This window comes from Physella acuta, unplaced genomic scaffold, assembly GCF_028476545.2.
Source record: "Physella acuta isolate Inbredline_101_S28 unplaced genomic scaffold, ASM2847654v3 ptg000829l, whole genome shotgun sequence".
In the NCBI taxonomy this organism is placed as follows: domain Eukaryota; kingdom Metazoa; phylum Mollusca; class Gastropoda; family Physidae; genus Physella; species Physella acuta.
In genome coordinates this window covers 71030-99011 of record NW_026732347.1, presented here as the reverse complement: position 1 = coordinate 99011, position 27982 = coordinate 71030, and the positions used below count along the sequence as shown (strand labels likewise).

Sequence of the window (27982 nt, the reverse complement as noted above, 5' to 3'; positions counted from 1 at the left end):
AGAAAAAACTTGTTTAATTCAAAACATTTTTTTGTAAAGCATTTGTTGGAGAAAAAACTAACACTTAGCAAGTACATTAACCTCAGGTTTAAATGATAACAATTAGATTGCCAGCAATTTATATCTGTTGGTCAATTCCATACATAATCAACATTCAACAAAAGAAAAAGCGCCATTGTAAAATATATCACTCAATTAGATATGGATCTCATGATGAATCACTAAAACATCAATGACAAATGTTAGGGAATAAATAAAAAACAAAGCAAGATTGTAAAAGAAAGAAAATCTTCCAAAACATAACTCATAGACTACACCTTAGTGAGACTATTTGAAAAGGCAAGACATCAAAAGAAAACGTGTAGCCGTGTTCATCTTGTCGGAGCTTGATGTCCACTTCCCTGTCCGTGTCATGCAGGTGCAGAGAATCTTCCAGACCATTGCATGCATGGACGTCCTTCAGTGTTAGGTGTGTTTGGACATTTACTGTAGTGCTGCCTCCATAGGCTTCGTGTAACCTCAGTATGATTGTCTTGCTGCCATCTTCAGCCTAAAGAACAATGTTTTTAGCAGTAAATTCACTGGATCAATGAAAGTTCACAACACAGACCTAAAGACTCTTGCTTGGGAGGGGGAAGGAATTGTTATTGTTATAGATGACATGTAAACAGAAGTAGACCTATAGCTGAAAGTTGAACTGACTGAAAATAAAACTCAGACTAGGAATTGAAAGTTACAAACACCCCCTCCCCCCCCCCCCCCCCCCCCCCCACTTTACCCTAACTACAATTTCACTTTTTTGTGAAAAGCATAAAAGTTTGGGCATAATTGTAATTCATTACTTTGGTATCCAAAATTACAAGCAAAACCATACAAGTAAGGGGGGCTGTGCTGTGTGTATTTAACAAATAATCTGTAACAGCCATAAGAATAAGGTAGATTAACTGATGTGCAACAAGTTTTACCATTTTAACAGCTTGAACAACAACTTGTTTTGTATCAACTGTGAAGAGCCCTTGGGAGACAAATGGCTCCAGATGATTGGAAGATGGGCCACTAAACAATCTCAGTGGACAGTTGAAGGCCACAGCTATCTGGATGACATCAGATTCCTGGAATGTGCCTGTGTTGGAGTTTTAAAAAAAATATCTCCATCATTAAAAACAGAAACTTTATTTCTAGAATGTTAAATACCTGAAAACATAATTTGTGAGACAAACCTATTTTAATAACTACAAAATTGTCATTGCTAAAGTTAAAACATATTTTTAAGTGTTTCAGTGGCTGCTATAGATCCCAAAAATGATTCAAGCCTTATCTTTTTTTTTGTTGGAAAATAAAATGACTTTTAACCTTTAAATTTGATGTAGAGCTACTTTCTTATCTTGTAGTAATAGTGATTAATAGTTCTAGTCTAAAACAGCAAAGCAATTGATACAATATTTAGCACTGCAAAAAATTACCCAGACAATAAAAATAAATTACCAATATGTGGCATCAGAGCGTAAGAGAATGTGTGGACTCCCATGTCAGCCTTGGGGTCTGGTGTTTTGGGTGATCTTAGCCTGGAAATAATGAACAGAAATCAAAATGTATGCGCTCTACCAGGATATTTTAAAACTTAGCACTCACATCAGTAATATCTTCAAAAGTACTTTTGAACAATAATGATCATTGCAATTTTCTCCTATGGCAATAGTGTTTTGACAGAATAGTTTTAAATATTCAAACTAAAATGATTTATGTGGTAGATTTAAAATACTGATGCCAAGTCAAACAAGTTAAATTGTTACTATTAAAATAAGATTTGCGTATATAATTCTTAGTTTTAAGTTTTAAATAAATTTTTCTCTTACATGCTTTTAAGTAGTTGAGAATTTTTAAAAATGCAGTCTACTAAGAAATCAATGTTATACTCACAGAGAGAGACGCATGACTCCATCAACTACTGAGTGACCATATTTGCAATTGTTTATCACACTGACACCAAACCCATGTTCAGATAGGTCAACCCACTTGTGTCCACACACCTACACAATTCAAAACAAAACTTTTTTATTTAATATATTTACTTATATCTTTGTATTTTCATGCTGTAGGCCTACACTTCTGTTAAACTATGCCTCCCTTGCTGTTGTCCATGCCCTTGATCCCACAAGAGGAACCAATAAAATTTAAGTGTTTAACTAAAATAAACCGGGAGTGATCTCCCCTAAACTTTCTCGAATATTCTAATATAAAACTACGAGGGATGGCAACTCATGACATAGACAATATTTGTAATCCATTTATAATTACTTAAACTTTTTATAATAGAATCTCGTAAAAAAAAAGAATTGCACACCAAGTGAACGCCTAATAAAATGTGCATAATAGTGCGGGATATTATTAGTACTTTAAAAATATACGTGCGTTTTTTGAGAAATCGGAAATAGCGTAAATTAGTACTTCCGGTCAACGGAAATTACTCAAAATTTGACAGAAGGTAGAGAATTAGATCTTTTACTTACATGTGAAATTTCAATTATCTATCTGAAATAGTACTCAAGTTATAGGCTTTTTAAAAATTCAAAGTAGAAAAAGTACCACTTCCGGTTATCGGAAATCGCTCAAAAGTTGATACGGATCTACGATTTTGATAAAATACTTATATATGAAATTTCATCAACCTAGCTGTAACGGTACTCAAGTAATCGTGTTTACACACGGACACACAAACAACTGACAGAATTGCAAAGTCCAGTTTTAAGACTCGATAACGCATAAAACGCCAAAATGTTAATATATTTGTATTTATAATTTTTGCCTGATTAAAATAAGTCCTTTATACTCCGGATGTGATGAAGGACTGAGGAGTAAAACGGTGAAAACTGTCAAAATTTCATGTTATTTTTGTGCACGATGACAATACTTTCTCTATACTTTGTATATACGAGAAAGTAAAAAGGTAAAATGGTTTTACATATGGTTTTACTCAAGGTTTTTTCCTTACTGATTGTAATAATGATAATCTAAGTAAAAATAAGCACCAGACCTCAAATCTAGCAGAGTCCCATGAAGTGTTGTAATGATTAGGTCGTTTGAGGAATCCACTCTGGATGTCATATGTGGCCTCTGTGGCATGTACAGTTGTGGGGAACTCTACCTTGAGGAACTTGTGCGCTTCATACCAACTCACCTGAGATGTAACATTTTGTAGCATTATGTGATTTTAAAACAAGTTTAAAATGAATCATATGGTTGCTACCATAAACAACACATTCATTCAGCACGTACACATCAATGTAACAGTGATCAGATCAAATTATGTTTTTCCACTCAAAATGCAGTTGATTGCTTTAAATATTTTAACTTCAATATAAAATGTTATAATAACAAAATTATAACTTGAATAAAAGTGGTTGTTTTAATACAATCATAACTCCTGTAAGACAGCTGTTTTAGGAACTAACTTGCAGGTTATTATAATTTAACCCATTAACGTCTTCACACAACACAAAAACACTAAGGAGAAAATAAACATTACTGTGAGGGTTGATGAATATCCAAGAAATACACAACACAATTGCAGTTAGATATCACAGTCCTTTATTTCTCTATCCTTCAGGCACCAAATCAACCTGCCTTCTTTCGTGCCCAACCTTCCACTGCCCGCCGCATTCATTCCTACACACCACATTTCTCTCGCTCACCACACAGCCACTGTCACCCGACCAGTCGCTTCCCTTGTACCCTCGTTCACTCCGTACAACAACATACACGTCAACACACCCGGCCTCGCGTCACACTACAAGCTACATACACACACGCAGTGACCCGTTCCACGTATTCACCTTTCATACACATTACATCACCACACACCCTCCATCTGTCCCTAGCTGATGCAATCAGCGGAATTATCAACACAGAAACAAAAAAAAGAAAACCAACAATTCAACAGAATATGTACATATTACATTCCAGATAATAGCTACATAGTAGCTCTATATAGAACATTTGAGATATGTTAAAACATCACACATAAACGACAACCGATTGTTGGCTCGACACCACCCGTAGCATACTTTTGTTGGGTACAATCCACCTTCAGTCTCTGCAAGAACATCATCATTTACATTTCTCGTATATAACAATTAACAATATACATACATACGACAAAAAACCTTAACAAAAAGGATACCGGTACTTGTTTTAAACTTTGGATACGACGTCGATTTTTCTCTCCTTCGATACAACTTGTGGAAGGACGCCATGCTACATAATGTATATTGTATAACAAATGTCTTACACGTGTTGTCTCACCGCCGTCTTGTTGTGTGCTCCGTCCCAGACTGTGACCAGATCAAATATCACCTTACCGCTGCATTAGAATGATAGTTTTGTGGTATTGTCTCTCTCCCGATATCATTCCCGATGATTACGTCGAATGATCCTCGTTCGAACACTAAGGCTCGGACTTGTCCCGTCACATACGGTGATTTAATGTTTATCAGTGCTATCGGTAGGCGTATGACCGTGCCACCAAACACCTCTACCATTTTCCATTCGCCCGTGTATTGGTGCTGTTCAACATAGCTACTTTTTACAGCAATAGTAGAGCACCCCGTGTCTCTCACCGCCTCTACCGTATGAGCTCCCACATTCACCATTAGCGTTGGTATTTTCGGTGTGATCTGTAGTAACGGTGCTTGTTCTACACCCTCCTTATCTGGACTACTGTTGTAATCATTGTTATGATTTCCGTCCTGCCGCGGTCTATGTTGTTGGCTGTAATAACTGTGTGCCGCAGGAGTGTTTGTGTCTCTGGGGTATTCTTGACCCGCCGCCTGGTTATTGACCCCAGCGTTTGAATTTCTATGCGGACAGTTCCTTCTCATGTGACCTGGTTGTTGGCAGTTAAAACACCTCCCAACGTATCTTGTGCCGTTGGTTTGTGTTCCATATCTCATTGGCCGACGATTGTCATATCCGTAGTTTCCTGCCTCTAGACCAACATACTCCGCTGTATCGCCTGTCGCCTTCGCGTAGAATATTGATTCATACTCTGATTCTTTGTTAGCTATTGGTCTATCCGTGTGTGCAACAATGTACTTTTGGCAGTGGTCAGTGAGTTCCTTTAGAGTGGTGGGCTTCCTTTCCTGTATGTAACTTAGTAACTGCTTATCTACTGAATTTAATACTTTGTCTATCAACATGAATTCAATTATATTCTCCACTTTCATCTCCACTCTAGCCGTTTCTAGCCACTTCATAAACGTGGTTTTTAGATCCAACACGTAGTTCTTGAAGTCCTCCGCATTGGATGGTAGTCTGTTGTGAACCTTTTTTCTATACGAGTCTTCATTATGTAAGAAGAACTCAAGGAGAGTTTCCTTTAATGTTCTGTAGTCTTTCATTTGATCCTCACTCAGGCCCTGACATGCATCCAATGCCTTCCCTCCTATTAAGACAAGGAGTTGAGTTCCCCACTGCGTATTGCTCAAGCCTGTCGTCCTCGCCACTGTCTCGAATCTCCTGATGTACGCATCTATGTTTTCCGAATCTTCCTGAAATTTCGGCAACTTTGATAGGATGTTTTGATGGTTCATGTCTATGTGTGGTATGTTTTTCATACCTTCATTCTTCATTCGTGCCAGTTCGAATTCCTGCCTTTCTTTTTCGATCGCTGCTTCCGCCTTCATTCTTTCCACCTCTATTCTCGCTTCCGCTTCCATTTTTTCTTGCTCCATCTTCATTCTTTCCACCTCTATTCTTGCTTCTGTCTCCATCTTTTCTCTTTCCCTCCTGCACCATCTGTCCCTCCTTTCTTCACTCTCATTCATTCTTTTCTCCACCCACTCGTCCAACTTCTCTCCCTCGTATCCGTTGCTTTTGCCCAGTCTATACATCTCTGACAAACTCATTGGTTCCTCCATAATTCAACTAATTCAAAAACTCAAAAAGTTGTCACTTACAGGAGATCTGTTCTATTCCCCAATTGTGGGTCCCGCAGCTCCACCAAGTGTGTGAGGGTTGATGAATATCCAAGAAATGCACAACACAATTGCAGTTAGATATCACAGTCCTTTATTTCTCTATCCTTCAGGCACCAAATCAACCTGCCTTCTTTCGTGCCCAACCTTCCACTGCCCGCCGCATTCATTCCTACACACCACATTTCTCCGCTCACAACACAGCCACTGTCACCCGACCAGTCGCTTCCCTTGTACCCTCGTTCACTCCGTACAACAACATACACGTCAACACACCCGGCCTCGCGTCACACTACAAGCTACATACACACACGCAGTGACCCGTTCCACGTATGTACCTTTCATACACATTACATCACCACAATTACCTCAGTGTGGAACACTAGACAAGGACTGCCAGCATCAAGAACAATCTCCTGTTTCAAGTAACTCTGGTCACTGATCTTTAGGCTCATCTACAGAAATAGTTTTTCAACACTTATTTACATCAAGTATAACCAAAAGTAAAATTTCCAGATGTCTGAAGTGGGTAAATTAACAAGAAATAATAGCTGACAAAAACAACTTACAACTAGTGCCACTCTTGACCTACTTGTCTCCTCTTCAATAACAATTCTTTGAATTGGAGTCTGAATAATTTTTCTAAAAAATCGGGAGGGAAATGATAATAAAATGTCTTTATATTAGACATGATGAAAGTTGAGAATAGGTATAGGAAAGATAATTAGACACATATACAGTGCATGGTAACAAGTGTTTTAAATGATCTCACCTTGTTTCTAAGTGGTAGTCCATAACATCCCAGGCATCCCAATACAAGGGGACATCATCATAGATCAGAAACTGGTTGGCTGGATAAGTGTGATCTACCCCTTCTTTAGACCATCTGAACATAAGGGATAAATATCTCATGATACAGAAGAAACGGGTTGGCAGGATAAGTGTGATCTACCCCTTCTTTAGACCATCTGAACATAAGGGATAAAGATCTCATGATGAATATTTCATTATACAGAAGAAACTGGCTGGATAAGTTATCTACCCTTCTTTAGACCAGCAGATTCCAAACTACATGGCACATCTCTGTGACAGGCACAGACTAGTGCTAATTTAAGAGAGATTGTACAGTATTCAATTTTACAGATGCCAGTACATTTTTTAAGTCATAATAATACTGTGTCACCCAGATACTAAATAAAAGAGGTTTGCAACAAATCAGCTAGTAAATTATAGGATATTTTCATATCTTTGCTGACCAGTAAGATTCATTTATCTTTGAAGGTTTATATGAGTTAATTTTTAAAAATGTTCTAGGTCGAAAAATCTGTGGTAAGAATCGTCCAGGTATCAAGTTTTGTATAAAGGTTTGTTTGCAGACTGTTGGAGGCCTGTCATCTAAAAAAAGGCTCAGAATACTAATAATATCTCAAGTTCTTTGTGAAAAGTTTATCAATTAACTGGATACTACACTTGTTGTATAATAAATACTTCAAATGAAGTAAATTTAAGATGCTTATTTAATAGGATCTATTAGTTAAGTTGAAAAAACACATTTGAAAACTCCACTCACAAGGAAGAAACATCCATTGAAACTTTTAATAGAATTGTGACATTTTTGGTGTGAAGTGACAACACTTGTACAATACTTTACAGCACAAAGCTATTGTGAAGCACTGCATACTTCAATAAGCAGATCTTTGTAAAATTAATATAAGCAAGGAGCTTATCTACATTTTTACATTGTAAATTTTGCCAAGACTTCTATCCAATTATATTGTGAAGTGTGATAACTTTTAAATAGAACTATAGTAAAAAAAAAATTCTTTTGAACACAAGGATGAGAATTGTTTTTCAAATCATAACAAAGGGTCTAATATACTTTAGAATGAGAATTCATAAAGAAAGACAAGACACAATTTATGAAGACGAAAAAAAGAAGATCAAATTTAGTAAAACATATACATGTATCTACTTTCAAGGGATTCTACATTTTTACAGTTGGCTTGAGAGGAAAGCTAAGTGTTGAATGAACAATGAGAAAATTGTAAATCTTCATCTATTAAGCATAAATATTACACTATGTCTATAAAACAATGCCAACATATCAATTTAAAAAAAAATGTCATATAATATTGAATAATTAATATAATAATGTATTACATTATACTTAAACATGTTAAGGATTTTTACATTGTTAAAAAAATAGTTTGAAATACCAGAAATATGTATTTGTTGTTTCCCATATATCATTTCAAAATAAATAATAATATCCAAGGGAGAAAACCTATAATTATGCTCCAAAGAAGTCATCAAATATAAGGAAATTCAGTAGGTGTTTAATTAGAAATCAAGATTAATTGTTTATTATTTCATTAAACAGATATATCTACATCTTTAAATGAAAGCTTGTCTATTCTTATATTTCATAGTTTTTAGAATGATTAGTTGACTATAGTTTAAATAGAAAACCATTCACAAAATTTGATTCCTAGTTCTTAGACATGTAAAATTTAATTATAATAAATGATTAAAACTACATGTTATGGCAACTTTTTACTTTCTTCTAAACAAAATACTTTTTAAAAAAATATATATACAAAATATTTAGAAAGTATTGTAATCATGCAAAAAAAAAAAGTCACAATCTTTTACTGTAATTTCATTTATCAGGATGATATCAAATTTGTAGTTCTGTAACAACTTTTCTGCAATTTCCGGTAACCTGAAGTGGAACTTATTCTACTTTTAATTTTTCAAATGCCTATAACTTGAGTGCTGTTTCAGATAGATGAACGAAATTTCACATATAAGTAAAAGTAGTAATTTACGCTATTTTCAATTTCTCAAAAAAACGCATGTGAATTTATTAAGTACTAATAATATTCTGCACTATTATACACATATTATTTGGCATTCACTCAGTGTGCAATTATTTTTCCTACGAGATTCTATTTTATTTTAAAAAGTATAAGTAATTAAAAATCATGTCTATAATCTGAGTTGCCATCCCCCGGAGATCATTCCCGGTTGATTTAATTAAAAAATAACAATACTGTGAATTTCAATAATACCAGAAATTTGTGGTTAATAGATGAAACATGATATTCAAAGGACAACTCTCTGGCAGATGAGGCTCATTAGCTGGGGACAGCCACTCTTCTAGGAGAGACAACTCCAAAATTAAACAACTGCTGTCTTGTAGTTTGTTCTTGGTTGGACAAAGGCTATGGAAGCAAATCCAAAAAGAAAAGCAGGCTGAAATCGGAGTCAATGGCCTCAATGGCGCATAACCAGTTGACACGTAACGCTTAATTGTGTTGGAGGCGTGGTCGAGTCGGCAAAAAGCTCATGGTTGATAAATTCGAACAAAGTCTCGAGTTCAAACCCACTGGCAGATAAATCTCGATCCCCTTCAACACTAATAATTAAGAACGAAGAAGAAGAAAGGACAACTGCCAGTTGATAAAAAGCTTGCAAAGATGTTCATGGCACATCAATAAAAAAATTTTATAGTATGATTTCACAATTCATTTCTTCTTTAATTTCATAGAAAATCACACTTAAGACCACTTAAGGGATAAATCTGTCTTGCACAAGTTTGTCTTATTTGGATTTCACCGGACTTGCTTTAATTCTTCTTTAATTTCATAGAAAACCACACTTAAGACCACTTAAGGGATAAATCTGTCTTGCACAAGTTTGTCTTATTTGGATTTCATAGGAAACTAAATTTTAGACCTCTTAAAGGATAAAACTGTCTAGCACATGTCTTCCTCTTTTTTGTTCCTTATTGTAGAGTTGGACAGGATTTCCTCCATCACAATTAAGTATTATGTGTCAACACATAAAGCACCTTATGGCCTGCTGACTTCAATTTCAGCTTGCATTTCTTTTGGATGTGCTTCCATTGCCTTTGTCCATCCTAGAACAAACTACAAGGCAGCAGTTGTTTTGGAGTTGTATCTCCTTGATGGGTTACTATACTCAGCTTGTGAGCCTAGTCTACTTGAGGGCTTAGATCTTTTTAATTTAGCAGCCATGAGCTTTACTGCCCCAATCACATGACCCTTTATATTATTATGTCCATTTGGTTAGATTATAAAATAAGATTCATTAGTGGAAGAAGTTGAAGAAAAGAACATAAAGATAAAAATGACAGCTTACTTTTGCGTCAGCTTGTCAAAACATTTCAGTGAAGTTACTCTGCCGAGGGGGTCAACAACTGCCTTAATTAGCCCATTGGTCATTACATAGTGGTCATCCTAAATAAAAATTTCAGTTTCCAGAAAGATATGGTCAAACAATAAAGGATAGGGTTGCTATCAGAAAGCTCTTATTATAACATGTAGATATGGCAGTTTTATTATTATTTTTGGCTGACATTCCTCAGCTTATAAAGTTTAAAAGGGCACTAAACAAATCTGATAGAATCTGTTCTGAGTACACTATACTACAAGCTATATTGAAACTTAACAGATAATGTGGGTTAATCTCATGTGAAATGATATGTGTGAATAAAACATAACAAACAAAGTGAGTTATATGTACGCCCTACACAGAAGAAACAGTATAGATAGCTACTTTTCTGAACAGATGACAAATTATATCAATACAGAATAGACTAAGTTAGTTATACACATTCCCTAAATGTATATTCCTTAACAAATAGTTGTTACTGAACATTGTGTTTAAGTTAAGTTTAAAAACCAGAATAGACTAAGTTAGTTATACACATTCCCTAAAGGTGTAATCCTGAACAAATAATTGTTACTAAACATTGCATTCAAGTTAAGCTAAAAAACCAGACACAAACCTCTCTGTAAACTTTCATCTCAGTGTCATCGTGTGCTGGCACCAGACATTCTTTTAAAGGCTTCACTGACAGTGCCGGAACCCTCACTTCAACTGGAGGTTTATACATTGGATTTCATACATGGAGGTTTATACATTGGATTTCATACATGGTGGTTTATACATTTGATTTCATATATGGAGGTTTATACATTGGATTTCATACATGGAGGTTTATACATTGGATTTCATACATGGAGGTTTATACATTGGATTTCATACATGGTGGTTTATACATTTGATTTCATATATGGAGGTTTATACATTGGATTTCATACATGGAGGTTTATACATTTGATTTCATACATGGTGGTTTATACATTTGATTTCATACATGGTGGTTTATACATTGGATTTCATACATGGAGGTTTATACATTTGATTTCATACATGGTGGTTTATACATTTGATTTCATACATGGAGGTTTATACATTTGATTTCATACATGGAGGTTTATACATTTGATTTCATACATGGAGGTTTATACATTTGATTTCATACATGGAGGTTTATACATTTGATTTCATACATGGAGGTTTATACATTTGATTTCATACATGGAGGTTTATACATTTGATTTCATACATGGAGGTTTATACATTTGATTTCATACATGGAGGTTTATACATTTGATTTCATACATGGAGGTTTATACATTTGATTTCATACATGGAGGTTTATACATTTGATTTCATACATGGTGGTTTATACATTTGATTTCATACATGGAGGTTTATACATTGGATTTCATACATGGTGGTTTATACATTTGATTTCATACATGGAGGTTTATACATTTGATTTCATACATGGAGGTTTATACATTTGATTTCATACATGGTGGTTTATACATTGGATTTCATACATGGAGGTTTATACATTTGATTTCATACATGCACAAACAAAAACCAAACTGGAAAAATAGGCTCGGATGAAGTGGAGACAGACCTACGGCAACTTGGAGCCCACGCATAGAAGAACAGCAGATAAGTTTGAGTGAAAAACATGCTGACTAATGTCCTACTTGGGTTGTAGAGCCAGAGGGATGGGTAGATTGATGAAATACAAACAAGTATACACAAAACAATTTTTAGCCATTGAATTTGTACAAAACCATTCCTCATCATCTTTTTAAATTCTTGCCCAAGACACATGAGATAGATGAGAAGTAGAGTTCATCTGTTTCAGTGACCTCAGCATTTAAGGGGATAGTGTGTCAGCACTGTGGCCAGTACCTTTGTTTCCCAAATTGAGTCAGGTGCTCATTAGAGCTGGGTGGACTCTGGGACATCCTACAGACTCGAACCTGAAATCCAAACTCAGCAGACATAAGCTCTACCATTTGACCATGCTGTCCCATACAAAACCATTAAACTGTGTTAACAATTCTGACCTCATAGAATCATTACAAATTTATAAAACGAACCTCATTTTGAGTAAAGAATTTTAAAATCAACATGCTTCCAGAGAAAAAGAAACAAAATATATAGTCTAAGTTATGAATGTATTTTTGTTGCCAAAAATAAGTGGGTGGTTAATACTTTAACTGCTGAAAACAAAACTGATCACATCGACGAAGACAATTTAGCTAGTAATTGTAAAGTTTACCAAAATCACACTCCTCCCTATGGGCCCCCATCACATTCTCAGCCAGTTTTCTTTTTTTGGCCACAGGACTAGCATGAGATGAGGCAGGAACTTGTATGACTTCATGCCTGGTGAAGCCCAGGGTGTTGATGACATACTGCTCCTTGGCTGTCACTTCAGTAGCTACCTGATATCAGGATTCACCATTGTAAGGCTGTAGTAAAGCTGAGGTATACTTGTTTACCAAACATGAATTTATTTCAATGACCATGCACATTGCAGAGTTATTGTAAAAATAAAAAAGCCTCAAAAAAAAAAAAAATCAGAATTAAAAAATACAAGTGTTTCATATTTACCAAAATGAGTATAAAGGGTATTTTTATTTTCAAATTTTTTTTTTTTTAAATTTTTTAAATGTTAAAAAAAAAATTAGATATACCTGTGGTTTAACACAAACTTGCAATGCCTTGTTGATAAGTTCTGTAGCATTTTGCTCAACATCTGAAATATACACACAAACATTCAGGTTATGCCATGAGTACTGATCTAATCTAGACTTGCTTATATATTATTTATATATATGTAAAAGAAAGTCTGATATCTCTTGTAAAATATTCCTACACAAGATAAATTATATATATATATATATATATATATATATATATATATATATATATATATATAGATAGTTATAAACAAACTACACCTATCTTGCTTTATCTACACTTCTACTCCTACCAAACCTACTACGATCGTGGCTTACAAAACTTATAACACGTAAGACCACGTGGCGCACGCTTTAAGGGTGAATATCCATTTCACAACTATCCCAATTCTAATACTTTGTAAATTTCCTATTGTGAAGAGTTCCCAAGATTTTTTTTTATCCCCTTATGGTCACTGAATAATCCTTGTTTTAACTACTATGACAACACAACTGTTATACATGTGTCAAATAATAAACACTCACCAAGTATGTGAGGTGAATTAATTTGTTTAAATTATTTTAAAAAGTTCTTGATGTAGATTTATTTACTTACAATACAGATACTAAAACAGTAACTATAAATGAACAAGCTTTTAATGAATTACCTTCATAGTGTTTAATAGCATCTTGAAATACCTTTAAAAACAAAACAAAACATTTATATTTGGGAATTTATTCAAAACGTCTTGAAAAGACTACAAATAAATCTAGTCCACAATAAAAAATGCTGGTTCAAATCTTGAGGACTGATCAGATTTTGCATAGACTGACCAATTTTGAACAGAAAACTCACCATATTTTAAATTGGAAAACTGACCATATTTTGAAGAGAAAACTGACCAGATTTATAGAGCTGCCAGGTAGAACATCATGAAACTGGTTGAGTAAGAGAAGCTTCCAGAGCCTGTCTATCTCTGTCCTGGGGTAGTGGAAGCTGGGATCTCTGATGGCAGCTGTGGTACAGATGGTCTCCAGCTCCTGCAGCAGGACCTCACATTGGCGGTTGTACTTTTTTACCTGGGTACAGAATAGGGAGGTTGGACAATGGTGATCATCAGTTGGTCAAGATTGGTGAGTTGTTGGTGAGTTGTTGTTGGTGAGTTGTTGTTGGTGAGTTGTTGTTGGTGAGTTGTTAGTGGTGAGTTGTTGATGTAGAGTTGTTGGTGGTGAGTTGTTGATGGAGAGTTGTTGGTGGTGAGTGGTTAGTTGTGAGTAGTTGGTGGTGAGTTGTTGTTGGTGGTGAGTTGTTAGTGGTGAGGTGTTGGTGGTGAGTGGTTAGTTGTGAGTAGTTGGTGGTGAGTTGTTGTTGGTGGTGAGTTGATGGTGGTGAGTTGGTGGTGGTGAGTTGTTGTTGGTGAGTTGTTGGTGGTGGTGAGTTGTTGTTGGTGAGTTGTTGGTTGTGAGTTGTTGGTGGTGGTGAGTTGTTGTTGGTGAGTTGTTGGTGGTGGTGAGTTGTTGTTGGTGAGTTGTTGGTTGTGAGTTGTTGGTGGTGGTGAGTTGTTGTTGGTGAGTTGTTGGTGGTGAGTTGTTGGTGGAGAGTTGTTGGTGGTGAGTGGTTGGTGATAAGTGGTTAGTTGTGAGTAGTTGGTGGTGAGTTGTTGGTGAAGAGTTGGTGGTGAGTGGTTAGTTGTGAGTAAGTGGTGGTGAGTTGTTAGTGGAGAGTTGGTGGTGGTGAGTTGGTGGTGGTGAGTGGTTAGTTGTGAGTAGTTGGTGGTGAGTTGTTGGTGGAGAGTTGTTGGTGATGAGTTGGTGGTGGTGAGTGGTTAGTTGTGAGTAGTTGGTGGTGAGTTGTTGTCAGTGGTGAGTTGATGGTGTTTAGTTGTTGGTGGTGAGTGGTTAGTTGTGAGTAGTTGGTGGTGAGTTGTTGTTGGTGAGTTGATGGTGGTGAGTTGACGGTGGTGAGTTGGTGGTGGTGAGTTGGTGGTGGTGAGTTGGTGTTGGTGAGTTGGTGGTGGTGAGTTGTTGTTGGTGAGTTGTTGTTGGTGGTGAGTAGATGTTAGTGAAATGGTGGTGGTGAGTAGTTGTTAGTGAAATGGTGGTGGTGAGTTGTTGGTGGTGAGTTGTTAGTGGCGAGTAGATGCTTTGGTAAAAAGTGGTCATCAGTGGTAAGTAGTTGGTGGTGGTGGTGGGTTGTATGTCAGGAGTGGTGTTTTGTAAGTCAGTCATCAGTGGTAAGTAGTTGGTGGTGGTGGTGGGTTGTATGTCAGGAGTGGTGTTTTGTAAGTCAGTCATCAGCCAAGAGTTTATCAGTGGTCAGTTGGTCAATACAAAGTTTTTTGATCACATCTCTGGCTATTTAGTAACTAGATTAATTTTGTAAAAATAAAAAAACATTCAAATGCTCACAGACCTTGGCCCAGGTTGTATAGGTGCCATTGTGCATCTCTAAATAGAGCTCACCCCTCCATTTACACAGGAGCTTGGGGCTCTCAGCTTCAATGGATGAGAAGAATTCATCAGACCCTGTTAGTTTCACTCTAGAGGGAATATAGGGGATTCAATGTTACCTGACAGCTACGTTAGTGCTAGTTAGCTTCTGGGTTAATGTTAGTTGACACCTGCTATAGTGCTAGATAGTTCTAGGTTTATATTAGTTGGAGCCTGCAATAATCCTCATTAGATTCTTAGTTAAAGTTAGAAGATATGGTTTAAAAAAAAAATAGGATGTGCTTTGTTACAATTGTAGCAATTAAATTCACTCAGTGCTACAAATATCTACTAACTTTATAAGCATCTAGCTAGCAGAGAGAAGGAACCTACTTGGGTATCCCATCACAGTCCTTCAGTCTAGCCAGTCTGCCTAGCATGTCCTCGCTGGAATACAGACAGACAGAATGATCAGACTCATGCTACACATAGAACACTAACACAGCCAATCTTCTCGTTAACTAAAACCTCACCTGGGGCCATGACCACCATCACCATAACCATAGAGAAAAGCTGAGCGGTTAGAGCGCCCTTTGTCTCGGAAATTTCTAGAAGTTTTCAGCATCTGATTAAAAAAAAATTATTATAAAAATAAAGAAATACATCTGTTGAAATTTTTGTTGTTTTGGTTACCTGTGTAGGGCTGGAATGTAAGAAAATAACATTTTGGTGGTTAGTTCATTTCATGATTTAAAAAAAAAATCTGTAAAGGGAATTAATCAGGTAAACAAGTTGTGCAAGTTATGGAAACTGCTTCATTTACATTCTAATTAGCTATAAATATATAAAAAAATAATTTCGAATCTAACCTTTAAATTGGGAGTATTTACTTTTGAAAATTGATGGTTTACGGAATTATTATAAGCGTGATACAGAAAAAGAGTAATATAATAATAATTATATTCATAAAAACAATAACAGTATAAAAATAATAAACAAAAACAACAGAAAAAATCCTTTGAAATTATAATATTGCTTCCATTGAACATTTGTGTGTCACAAATACTATATCTAGTATACTTTTTAAAATAACATTTGAGACCTAACAGTAATTATAACTTAAGTACTCAAAAATTTTATTTTTAGTTTGAGCTTTTAAAAAAGTTAAGGTAAAAATGTTATGTTGGTATTTAAATTAATCAAGTCCAGAATCTTCTTTACTGATCTCTTCTTAATATTATCCACTTGTTATAAAGTTATTATCTAATTGAGGAGTAAAGTAATGAAAAAATATCAGATTATACTGGAGCTGATCTACTAATCTTTACCTTGACCTTATTGAATTAGGCTGGTATTATCACAATCCGTCTAAGCATGAATTTATATTATCTTGCTAACGGAGAATAAGTAAACACTTATATCATGGGTTACATCTAGAACACATATAAACACTCATATCATAGAACTAGAACACACACACTAACACACACATATATATATATATATATCAGTTAACATATATATATTAGTAAACACATCTAAGATATCAAAAAACTTTTATATCATGGGATACATCTAGGACACAGATATTAGTAATAAATTATATATTGGGACACATCTAAGAAATCAGTAAACTTTCATATCATGGGATATATCTGAACAGATATCCCCACTTTTCATGGTACATGCTTAAAGAAATGTCTCTCTACCTCTTGGACCTTTCCCAGCATATTATAGCTGTCACCTGGGGGAAAATGAGCCAGGACGCTGCTCCCGTCTACCCCCTCCCAGTAGAAGGTGTGGTGCTGTGGACAAGCAAGGGAGGATAACTAGGGGAGAGTAAATCTGTGGTACCTCGTTAACTTTTCCTGTCATGTGGTAGCTGTCCCCAGGGGGGAAATGCGCCAGGGTTGTTGACCCATCGATTCCTTCCCAGTAGAAAGTGTGGTGCTGTGAGGGAGATGCCACATTAGCAGAAAATAACTTGGCTTGCACTTTTTATACTCTACGCCATTAAATCTTCTCCAGAACATTAAACTCTAAGTACGATAATTTAACTTGCAGTTTTTTTATTGTAAGCCATTAAACATTCATCAGGTATTTTATATTTTAAGTAGAATAATTCGGCTACAGTTTTATACTCTAAGATATTAAAAAGATAACAAGATCATTAAGTTTTAAGTACAATACTTTTGCTAGTTTCATTTTTCAAGATATTAATAAAAGTTCACCAATATGTACAATATATGAAAGGATCTTGACCAAATCACTTAAAAATAAATTTCTCCAAGATGAATAAAATATTTTCCTTTAAAATTAAGACAAATTGTATTTTAAATGAATTTGCACCAGACAAAACATTAATCAATTTATTAATGATGATTTGTGGAAACTGAAATAAATTGGCACATAGTAAAGTTGCTTGGATAAATAAAGTTTCATAAAATTATTAACAAAATCCTAATAAAAATTATCATGCGATAAAATCACTATCAACTGTTTTAAGAAATGATATTTTATTTTCTTGTTTTCTTGAAAATTGTGTACATGCAATATTTGCCACTCCCCTTATTTACACATGTATGTGTTTACATACTGCAGCGGAAAACAAAGACCACTCACAGGAAACTTATTGACCAGGCTCCAGCTCAATTTCTGGGTCAAAAACCTTGTGACCCCACAGTGTCGCATAATTTGTGGGAACTGGGCAGAATAACCAAACGTATCAGGGAGCCAAAACTGAAAGGCAATACAAAATTTATTTTCACATAGAAAATGTTGAGCTACAAGATTAGAGTCCTAGCATTAAAGGGGTGTGGGGTTATAAACAGCTGAGGTCTTAATGTGACAAGGATAATGTGATATGATGTGTTTAGTGAGAAACTGATCTACCTCCTTGCAGTGAATTCCAAACTCTTTGGTAAAAAACTGTTGTCCATACAGGAACTGTCTAATGCAGGCTTCCCCACTTGGTATGTTGCCATCCTAGATGAAATTCAAATAGAAAAATAAGATTTGCCTTTCTGACAAATGGCTGAGTATATCACAATACATTGGTATTTTGCATTCAATTTTTTTTATTTAGCCAGATTTATTAAACAATTCTAATCATCTCCACTCAAGTTCCACGAAAATTTTTTGTTTAAAACGTTGCCAGATTTATTAAATAATGCTAACAATCTCCATCCAAGTTCCACAAACAAAATTTTTTTTTAAATGTTGCCAGATGTATTAAACAATCCTAATCACCTCCACCCAAGTTCCACCAACAAATTTTTTTTTTAATGTAGCCATCCAGATTCCACCAATAATAATATTTTTTTTAATGTAGCCATATTTATTAAGCAATGCTAACCATCTCCACCCAAGTTCCACCAACACATTTTTTTTAATGTAGCCATCCAGATTCCACCAATATGTTTTTAATGTAGCCAGATTTATTAAGCAATGCTAACCATCTCCACCCAAGTTCCACCAACAAATTTTTTTTTTAATGTAGCCATCCAGATTCCACCAATAATATATTTTTAATGTAGCCAGATTTATTAAGCAATGCTAACCATCTCCACCCAAGTTCCACCAACAGGCACAAATTGGCCCTTATGAACAAACTTGCAGATGTCCTTCCAGATGCTGGGGTAATGCTCTTTTACCCATGAATATTGCTGTGCCTAAAGAAAATGAAACAAATCAGTCACAGCAACTTAAAAACACATCAACCAAGAAACTATAGAATGTAAATGCAGTTTTTAAAAAACATTTTTAAAAAAATGTAGCTATTTTGCTTCAAAACTAAATTTCACAAGCTATAAAAAACAAATTGAGCTGAAACATAGATTGGGTTGTGTCCCCTGTTGCTTTGTTCATTTTCAAATTCCTTTGTCATCATTACTGAGGCAAAAAAGAAACTTGCAGAAGGTATTTTGACAAAGCAATTTGTGAAAAGTGAAAACGAGGAACAAAAATAATTACAGGTTTTGTTTTAATGAGATTTACATTTCAACACCAGCCCGAAGCTTGAAGTGGTAAAAAATGCAAAAATGATTACCACTGGCTATTTTTAGAACAATTTTTTTAACAGGTAATTTGTTTTCTGTCAACCAGGGAAAGTTAACACCTCTGTAGAGTGAGTACACAGAGGTAAGGGAAAAGCAATTACGCATGTGGGTAGGAGAAGACGACCTACATAGGTTTACCTGTGAACACGTGAAGATAAAATCAGAGTATCGCTCCATCAGGCGAAGGGTGCATGACCAGGACCTGGCACACTTTCTGATTGTTTCAGCGTAAGGCCACAGCCATGCTGTTAGCAGGAGAAAAAAAGCAGCAGGAATTTGAAAGTGTAATTTTTATTGTTAGCAATTATAATCAATTTTATTTTACTTCATGTTTTCAATTACCCCAGGTATTAATTTTAATTTAAAAAAAAAAAAGGATTTATTTTAATTTTAAACGTTTCCTGTGCATGTTTTTAAAATAATAAACTTAAACACAGCCATAATATTGGTTAATGTAAAAACCAAATTTTCTTTCGCACAAATTATTTTTATCTTTAGTAATTACATACTATGTATTTACATTTTTTTAAAAGAAATGTTTTTCGGCTTAGACCACTTATATCACAAATTTAGACACAACCACACTTTAAGCTACAGATATGGGTTTGTTTTGTCTACAGGTTCTTAAGCATGTGTTTTAAATCAGGTCTTATAAAAACATAGGAAGACAGCCACAAGTACTGTTGTGTAAGGTGGTTGTGCTAAAAAGGTTAGGCCTTGACTACATGGACAAAACAAATCACAGGTAAAGAAATAGCAATGTGAGCTAAATTACTTCAACTCATCCTACAAGTGTGGTTTAGAGATTAAACCAAATTCCCAAGATACAAAAAGTACTAATTTTTCTACAGATTTCATTGGAGAACTTGTAAGGCTAGAACCTAATTTTTTAATCTAAAGTAGCTAACTTTTAGATGTAAGAAAAATGTTCATGATTAAATAATAAAACTCCCAGTGGAAGACAATAGTTCCAATTTAGAGCAACATTTCAACTGTACCTGTGTCAATGTGTGCATGTCCCATGGCATACAGTGTATGCTGGCTCTGTCCATTCCTCTGGTCAAAAAAGTTTTGTGCCACATCTTGTGCTCTGAGATTGAAACAAAAACTATCAAAACTTTTTTCTTGTAGGTACAGAACTAGAACAATACTAAATTTAATTTATTTGATAATACATAAGACACATAAGAGATGCTACAAAACTGAATTTAAAAAACCAAACCTACAAGGAAACTGCGGATTCATCTGATTTTAGTTTAAAAAAAAAAAACAACCTTAAAAGCATGTTGATATTTATGTTTGCTTTATATTTATGTTCTGTTTAAACTTGGAAAAATGTAGTTTAGACTAAAGACTGTCCTAAACCTTTCATTAAAAAATGTGGGGTGGTTGAAAAGAAATGATTAAAGCTTCAGTAAAAATGTAGAATATTTGGCCAAAAAATGTAAATTATCTGGCATACAAAAATGTAGAATATTTGACCAAAAAATCATAGATTATCTGGCCAACAAAAATGTCAAGCATTCGTTCTAAGCTGCTACAACAAGGCACAGTTTACCCTCTAAATGTTCTCCTGTCTGTTACATCCAAGTGATTGATGATGTCATTGACAGCATACAGAGCTTGATATCCCCTCTGGTTATCTTCTGGTAGCTCCTGTTTAGTGAACAAAACAAGTAAAACTGTTAAGAATTGCCGCAAACAAAATTTTATTCACTGGAAATCTGAGCAACTAAAAGTTTGCACTTAGACAAATAAAACTTTTTTTTTTATAAAATTGTTCCAGCATTAATTAAGAAATGTAGTAAACCTATATTTGTAAAACTTGTTTTAACAGAGTAAAAAGTAAAGAATTCTCTTTAGACCAAATGATCTGTAGGGCAGATGAAGTAGAGTTCATGTTTCTTGAAGGGAGCTTTACTTTCCCTAACGTGAGTCAGGTTCCCATCAGAGCTGGGTGTACTCAGGGACATCAACTGACTTGGACCCGGATTCGAACTCTAAACTTTCAGGTTAACAGCCTAGAGCTCTATCTCTAAGGCCACATCGTTTAGTAGGGTAGTTAGTAAATATTTTCCACTTTAACACAGCTTCTTCTATCCAAATACTTGTGTGATCTAGTGTAAGGATTATAGTTTATCCTTTATAGTTAGTGACAGATATTGTATGTAAATCTTCATATTCGATTCTGTTTGACAAATTTGGATGACAAATAAAACTCAGAAAACTGTACCTCGGCAATGTCATGCAAAGTCTCAACATCCAGGATAAGGTTGTACACATCTCTGTCAAACACAGCTACTTCAGCCTGGGCCAGAGTGAATGTCCTCTTGTCGTCCTCAGGCTTGACCAATGCCAGGCTGCCTATACCAAACAGGTGGTTGCAGGCCATCTCAATGTAGATGGTGTGACTAGGGGGAAACAATAGGCAATTTTAATCAATGAAGATGGTGTGACTTAAGAAAAAACAACAGATTCAAGAAAATATTAACAATCTGGAAATAAGGTGTTGACATTACTTCTCAGACTTCACAGTACCTATTAAAACACCTGTTAGGTGTATTAAAAAAATGCAATTTCGCTAGTACTTCTACCCCAACCATAACCATATTATGACAGTGATGCCAGTTGATAAAAAAAAAACACAGGTGGCCCCGACAAGAGCTCACAACAATGGAGCACTGAGTTGCCAGGGTACCTGGTAGAATTTAGGATATGTAAATAAAATTTGGCAGGTTTTTTTTTTTCTGGACCACTTGAACACTGCACTCTATTAGTGGTTCACAATAACATGAAGAAATGTTAATTAAAATAGTAACATTTGACACCTTCACAAAAACTATCATTTTACTTTGAGTAAAAGTCAACATTTAAGGATGCAGTTATACCTACAAATGAACATTGAGTTAATGGCATGACACAATTTCTTTACTTTTTAAAAAAAGAAGAGTTAGGCATTAGAGTTCAGAGATAGTTGTCATAACATAAATCTTGCAGTCAAATGTAAATTTTTGTTATGTAATCTACTCTTTGACTTACTTCAGCTCTGATGGCTTGAGCTTGTGAGATATGATGTAGCTGATTCTGTCATTGTCTGCACTGAGTCCCTGCAATGATAGATTATAGTCGCTGACACCAATCCTTCAGTCATTAGTTTTCTGAAGGCTCTAAATCTTCTCTGACTTTTAACAACACAGAAGTTACTTCTTCATAAAAAGAAGTACATAAGCAGAGAAAATTTAACAGCACCTTCAGATGTATCATAAACAAAATCTAAATGTATAAAAAAAAAATACTGACATATAACCTTTAAAAAAACTGAACTGCAAATGTGGTAAATCTACTTTTTTAGAATTGATCTGAAATTGGCACTAAGAAAATATTCTGATATCATTCATAATAATTAGTAAATTATTAATTTTCTAATGTTTATATTTCAACTAAAAAATTAAACAATTTATTTGTGCTTGGTGAGTAACCCAACAGACCTCTAATTAGTTTACTAGGTTCACCATTGACCGCGAAAATCTGATTAGTTTAATTGATTCTCTGCTAACCAAATAAACCCCTGATTAGTTAATTGTTTCTATACTGACCCAACAAACCTCTGATTAGTCTAGTTGTTTCTATACTGACCCAACAAACCTCTGATTAGTCTAATTGTTTCTATACTGACCCAACAATTCTCTTATTAGTCTGTTTCTATTTGTATACCTGTTGTGGTTCACCATTGACCCAAACTAAGGCTTCACTGCCAGAGTTCCATAGCAGGTGAATCTCTTGACCCTTCCAGTCAGCAGGTATGTTTACCTGTAATTCAAACCAATGTGTACTCCACCTGTGGATAAATTGCAATGATCACACATAACGTAACACCTGAAAATACATAGTTTTTTAAACTATTAAGTGTGTGATTAACGCACACATTTTGTACAGCCGTTATTGAGTTATACTGATGATTAGTAATTTAGAACCAAGACATTTTTATTTCCATAAGTAGAAATGGTTTGCTATTAATTGATCAATTAATTATGATTAACAAAGTTAAAGTAAATATATTTCTCATCATAAATCTTTAAAAAAAAAAGTTGACATATTCCTGATTCTAAAAAATTTAATAAATAATTAGAATATTTCAAAGTGTATGAAGGAAATAATAAAATAATAACTAAAAAAAATGATTAAAATACTCTTGATTTTATTAATGTAATTATTATAACAATAAAATATAACTACTGATAAAAATCACATTAAATATTTAAAATATTTCACCAATGAAATTAATCTTACACTGGGCCAAAGGATTGGCCAATGTTCGCCGCCTCAAAGTTCCCAGTCATAGCCTGCTTGCAGCTGACTCTGTCAGGTGCAGCGAAGTGTTTTATACTTGACAACGGCGCTCGTTCTTTGTACAACCTGTTGTGTCGTTAATTAAAATGTTTAATTTTAATTCCTAATAATTTGTGCTTAAAAAAATTAAACAAAAAAAAAAGAAGTTGCTTACTTCTTCCTAGTTTAACATCAAATATTATGTAGATATGATCAACTTACTGATTTTTAAAACAAAAAATAAAACAGAAAGCAGCTTCTTACTTTCCCCTTAGGTTAACATCAGTAAAATATAATGTAGATATAAATTTCTCAGCTCTTTCAAGGGTCGTTCGTTTGTGTTTAAAAGGAACATGCTCCATTTCTCTGAAGCAGAAAGTGATGGTTTAAAATGACCTTACGTTAGAAATGTCTTTGGTAATCATATAAAATAATACAAAGCATGACTAATAATTTATAGCAGCCTGAAAATGATTTTTAAGGGTGTTGGCTACGAGATCTAGCCCAAAAAAGCCAGCTGATTGAAACCAAATTGCCTATAGCCCATTTTCTTAAATTAAAAAAAACTTCCACTTGTTATTCAAATGCAGCTAATAATACCAATACCTTATTTGAATAAGAACTAATTTACATGTATAAAAAAAAACAAATTTTTCTTTGAGAATATGTATTAAACAAACAGAGAATCTAACCACTAGCGTATTAGTTATTGCAACCAGTGTCTGACCTATGAAAATAGGTGTTAGGTTTATAAAAATATTGTGACATCAGTTTTAGGACCAAAGGGCTATGGAGAGGCTTAGGTTAGCATTGACATTAGCAAGGTATATTAATAGTATTCTTCTTCTTAGCATTAAGATTAACAAGTTATATTAATAGTATTCTTCTCCTTCGTTCTTAATTGTAATGCTGGATGGGTTTTCCTGCATCACAATTAAGTATTTCATGTCAACCTGTTATGGGCCATATAGGCTGTTGACTCCAATTTAAGCCTGCTTGTCTTTTTAGATAATTTGTTGGCAGCAGTTGTTTGAATTTGAAGTTTTATCTCCTTGATGGGTTGCTGTTCCAAGCTGTAGAGCCTCATGGGGGTCAAACTTGGGACTGCTCTGTTAATATCTGAATATCAGTAGGTATAACCCAACACCCTTCACCTTTTAGTTTTAGGAAGGTTCCATTTTTATGACATAACCAGTCTCATTATTATCTTTAAACACAATTGAGTTACTCGGTTAACTTAAATATAATTTATATTTTATTTAGACCTATAAGATAATTATTTATAATTATAATTAAGAATTGCAGTAGCAAAGTAATGAAATCTTCATATTGCTTCAGCTTCGCAGCTTTAGCTTAGCGCCCCTCTAGATCATTTTGTAGTACTTACTTATGTTACACCCCACAAACTAATAGTAAAATAGGCTAATAATATGTACTATAATAGTAATTATTAGTAATACAACTAAACTTAAATCTAGATAGTAGATATTTCTGATCTATTAAATAAATAATACTTATATTCTAGTAACTAACCCCCCCCCCCCCCCAACACAATTAGTATCAATTACTAAATAAAGTAGTCAACTGTAAAGTAAAGACTAAAACAACGGTAATCTATCGTTTTGGGTACGTAAAATCGCCCGCGGCTATTAATGTACGAAAACGTTACCTCATTATCAAGGCTGTAATAGAAGTATATTGTGATATGTTTGTGTCAAATATTATAGATAAATGAATAATAAACCTAAATCAATGGCTAAATATATCAATATAGGCCAGAAATTAACTTTAAACAGCAGTGTCTGCAAGCAAGATTTGCTATATAGGCCTAATATAAAAAAAGCAGCCATTTGTAAAATAGAGTGACTTCCGCCTGAATCTTGCGCTATAAGTCTATAAAAATAAAACTTTAACAAGATGGCTGCTATAGTAAATGAGCATGGTTGCATCTGTTGGAAACATCGCTGGTGTTCATTTATTACTGAAAAGTTTTAATTCAATTGAATAAAAACAGGTACATAAATGAAACAAGGAAACATTTTTGTATTTTTCAAAACATAAATCCTCCTCAAAATGTGAAAGAATTATTAAAATTTAAGGAGTCACCTGGTTTTCACATTACAAATTGCGGGCGATTTTACGTACCCAAAACGATAGATTACCAAAAAAACTATAGATCTAGATCTAGATCTAAGTGTAGTAAAGTCTTTTTTTTTCTTTAGGCCTATTCTTTAATGGGTAGTAGGCCTAGAACTTAGATCTATATACTATACTATATAGATCTAGATCTACTAGATCTAGATCTATATAGATCTAGATCTAATAGTAATAATCTATATATTTATCGGTAATCTATCGTTTTAGGTACGTAAAATCGCCCGCGACTAGTAATGTGAAAAACAGGTGACTCCTTACATTTTAATAATTATTTCACATTTTGAGGAGAATTTATGTTTTGAAAAATACAAAAATGTTTCCTTGTTTCATTTATGTACCTGTTTCTAAACAATTGAATTAAAACTTTTCAGTAATAAATGAACACCAGCGATGTTTCCAACAGATGCAACCATGCTCATTTACTATAGCAGCCATTTTGTTAAAGTTTTATTTTTATAGACTTATAGCGCAAGATTCAGGCGGAAGTCACTCTATTTTACAAATGGCTGCTGTTTATATAGCAAATCTTGCTTGCAGACACTGCTGTTTAAAGTTAATTTCGGGCCTATATTGATATATTTAGCCATTGATTTAGGTTTATTATTCATTTATCTATAATATTTGACACAAACATATCACAATATACTTCTATTACAGCCTTGACAATGAGGTAACGTTTTCGTACATTAATAGCCGCGGGCGATTTTACGTACCCAAAACGATAGATTACCTATTTATCTACTATTATCTAGTAGATCTATATCTAGATTCTCTAGATCTAGAATCTAGATCTTCTAGATCTAGATCTAGAATAGTAGTAAAATGTCTAAAATATCAGCCTTTTAGATATAGTCTAGAATCTAGATCTAGAGAAGAACAGCGTGACAGTTATTATTATTAAGTTGTGTACAATAATCTTACAATCATACAAACAAATAGGCCTACAATGCAAACAAAAATTATTGCAGCCACCGGCTTGTACTCAGAACCTTGCACCTTTGAACTTTGACCCACTCAATTTCATAAAGGTATATTACTTCCTCGCATTCAAACATTATGGTCCAGCATTTCCCCATTTTAAAAGTTTAAACTATGTGGAATAAATAATTTTGGAGGTGTGTGTGTCGGTGGCAGTGTTTCTTCCAGGCATCTCTTCAGGGGGGAGGGGGGCGAACGAAATGGAATTTATATAGAAAATATATACTTTTAACAGTGTCCCTCCCCCCCCCCCCCGGGATTTTTTAGTACCCCCCGTCGGAGAAAAAAGTCTGGAAGAAAAACTGGTGGGGATGGGGTGGGGAGGGAGTGGAGTGGGGGTGGAAATGCTTTTAGGGAAAATGTATAAACAACTGCATATTGTAATGATTAACTTATTAATCTATGGATTGGGCCTAGGCCCTAAACAAATTAATAATTTATTAAAACAGTACAGTATCTCAAATGTAAGCCTAAAATAGCTTAGATAAAATAGACTAGACTAGGTAATGTTGTGTGTGGTCAACTACCCAGAATCATAATCGCGGGCAGGGTGGGGGAGGGGGGAAGGGAAAGTCACTTAACTAGCAATATTCCTAGTAATTATTGAACAATTAATGGCGAAATATATTTTATTAGAGATTTATTTAGAGGGCGAACAATAATGCATGTATGAGACGGTCTTAAATAAAGGACCAAAGGAAATGCTTACTTTGAAGACGTGGAATGTCTGATTAGTGGTAGGCACATAAAGTAGACCAGAATATATAAATCAGTGTTTTAATCTTGTTTTAGCGCTAAGACGGTATATTAATATTTTCAATTCATAGTGCATTGTCAACTAGTACAGTAGTCTAGTACTTTTAATGCTTTTCTTATGCAGTCTACTGTTATGTCATACTTCAGTAGTCGAATGTTATGTTATCCTTTAGTAGTGTATAAATGTTATGTAATACTTCAGTAGTCTAATGTTGTTATGTTATCCTTTAGTAGTGTATAAATGTTATGTAATACTTCAGTAGTCAAATGTTGTTATTTTATCCTTCAGTAGTCTATAAATCTTATACTTCAGTAGTGTAATGTTGTTGCGTCCTACTTCAGAAGTCAAACTTTATTCATGGCTGGTCCTACTAATGCTATACATTACTTATTAATTTGCTCTTATATTTGAGCAAATTTTCCCCACAATAACGTGGTT

The 27982-nt window shown here is 34.5% G+C and overlaps 1 protein-coding gene across 1 annotated transcript; it reads right to left on the bottom strand.

Annotated features, from left to right (window-relative positions):
* Positions 1–15: 15 nt before the first annotated feature.
* Positions 16–26798, bottom strand: LOC131951807 (alpha-mannosidase 2C1). The gene is made up of 30 exons (XM_059314209.1): positions 26731–26798; positions 23917–24018; positions 23614–23739; positions 23038–23161; positions 22363–22430; positions 21557–21734; positions 20882–20979; positions 20322–20413; positions 19462–19568; positions 18826–18936; positions 18158–18250; positions 17888–18004; positions 16975–17070; positions 15799–15890; positions 15659–15712; positions 15249–15375; positions 13739–13915; positions 13504–13534; positions 12851–12912; positions 12433–12598; positions 10786–10877; positions 10137–10234; positions 6745–6858; positions 6542–6614; positions 6341–6427; positions 3035–3178; positions 1921–2030; positions 1486–1565; positions 966–1123; positions 16–550 (listed from the first exon to the last, which is right to left on the bottom strand). Exons 2-30 carry the CDS (start codon positions 24012–24014, stop codon positions 305–307), a joined length of 3219 nt encoding a protein of 1072 aa, XP_059170192.1. The 5' UTR covers positions 24015–24018; positions 26731–26798; the 3' UTR covers positions 16–304.
* Positions 26799–27982: the final 1184 nt, after the last annotated feature.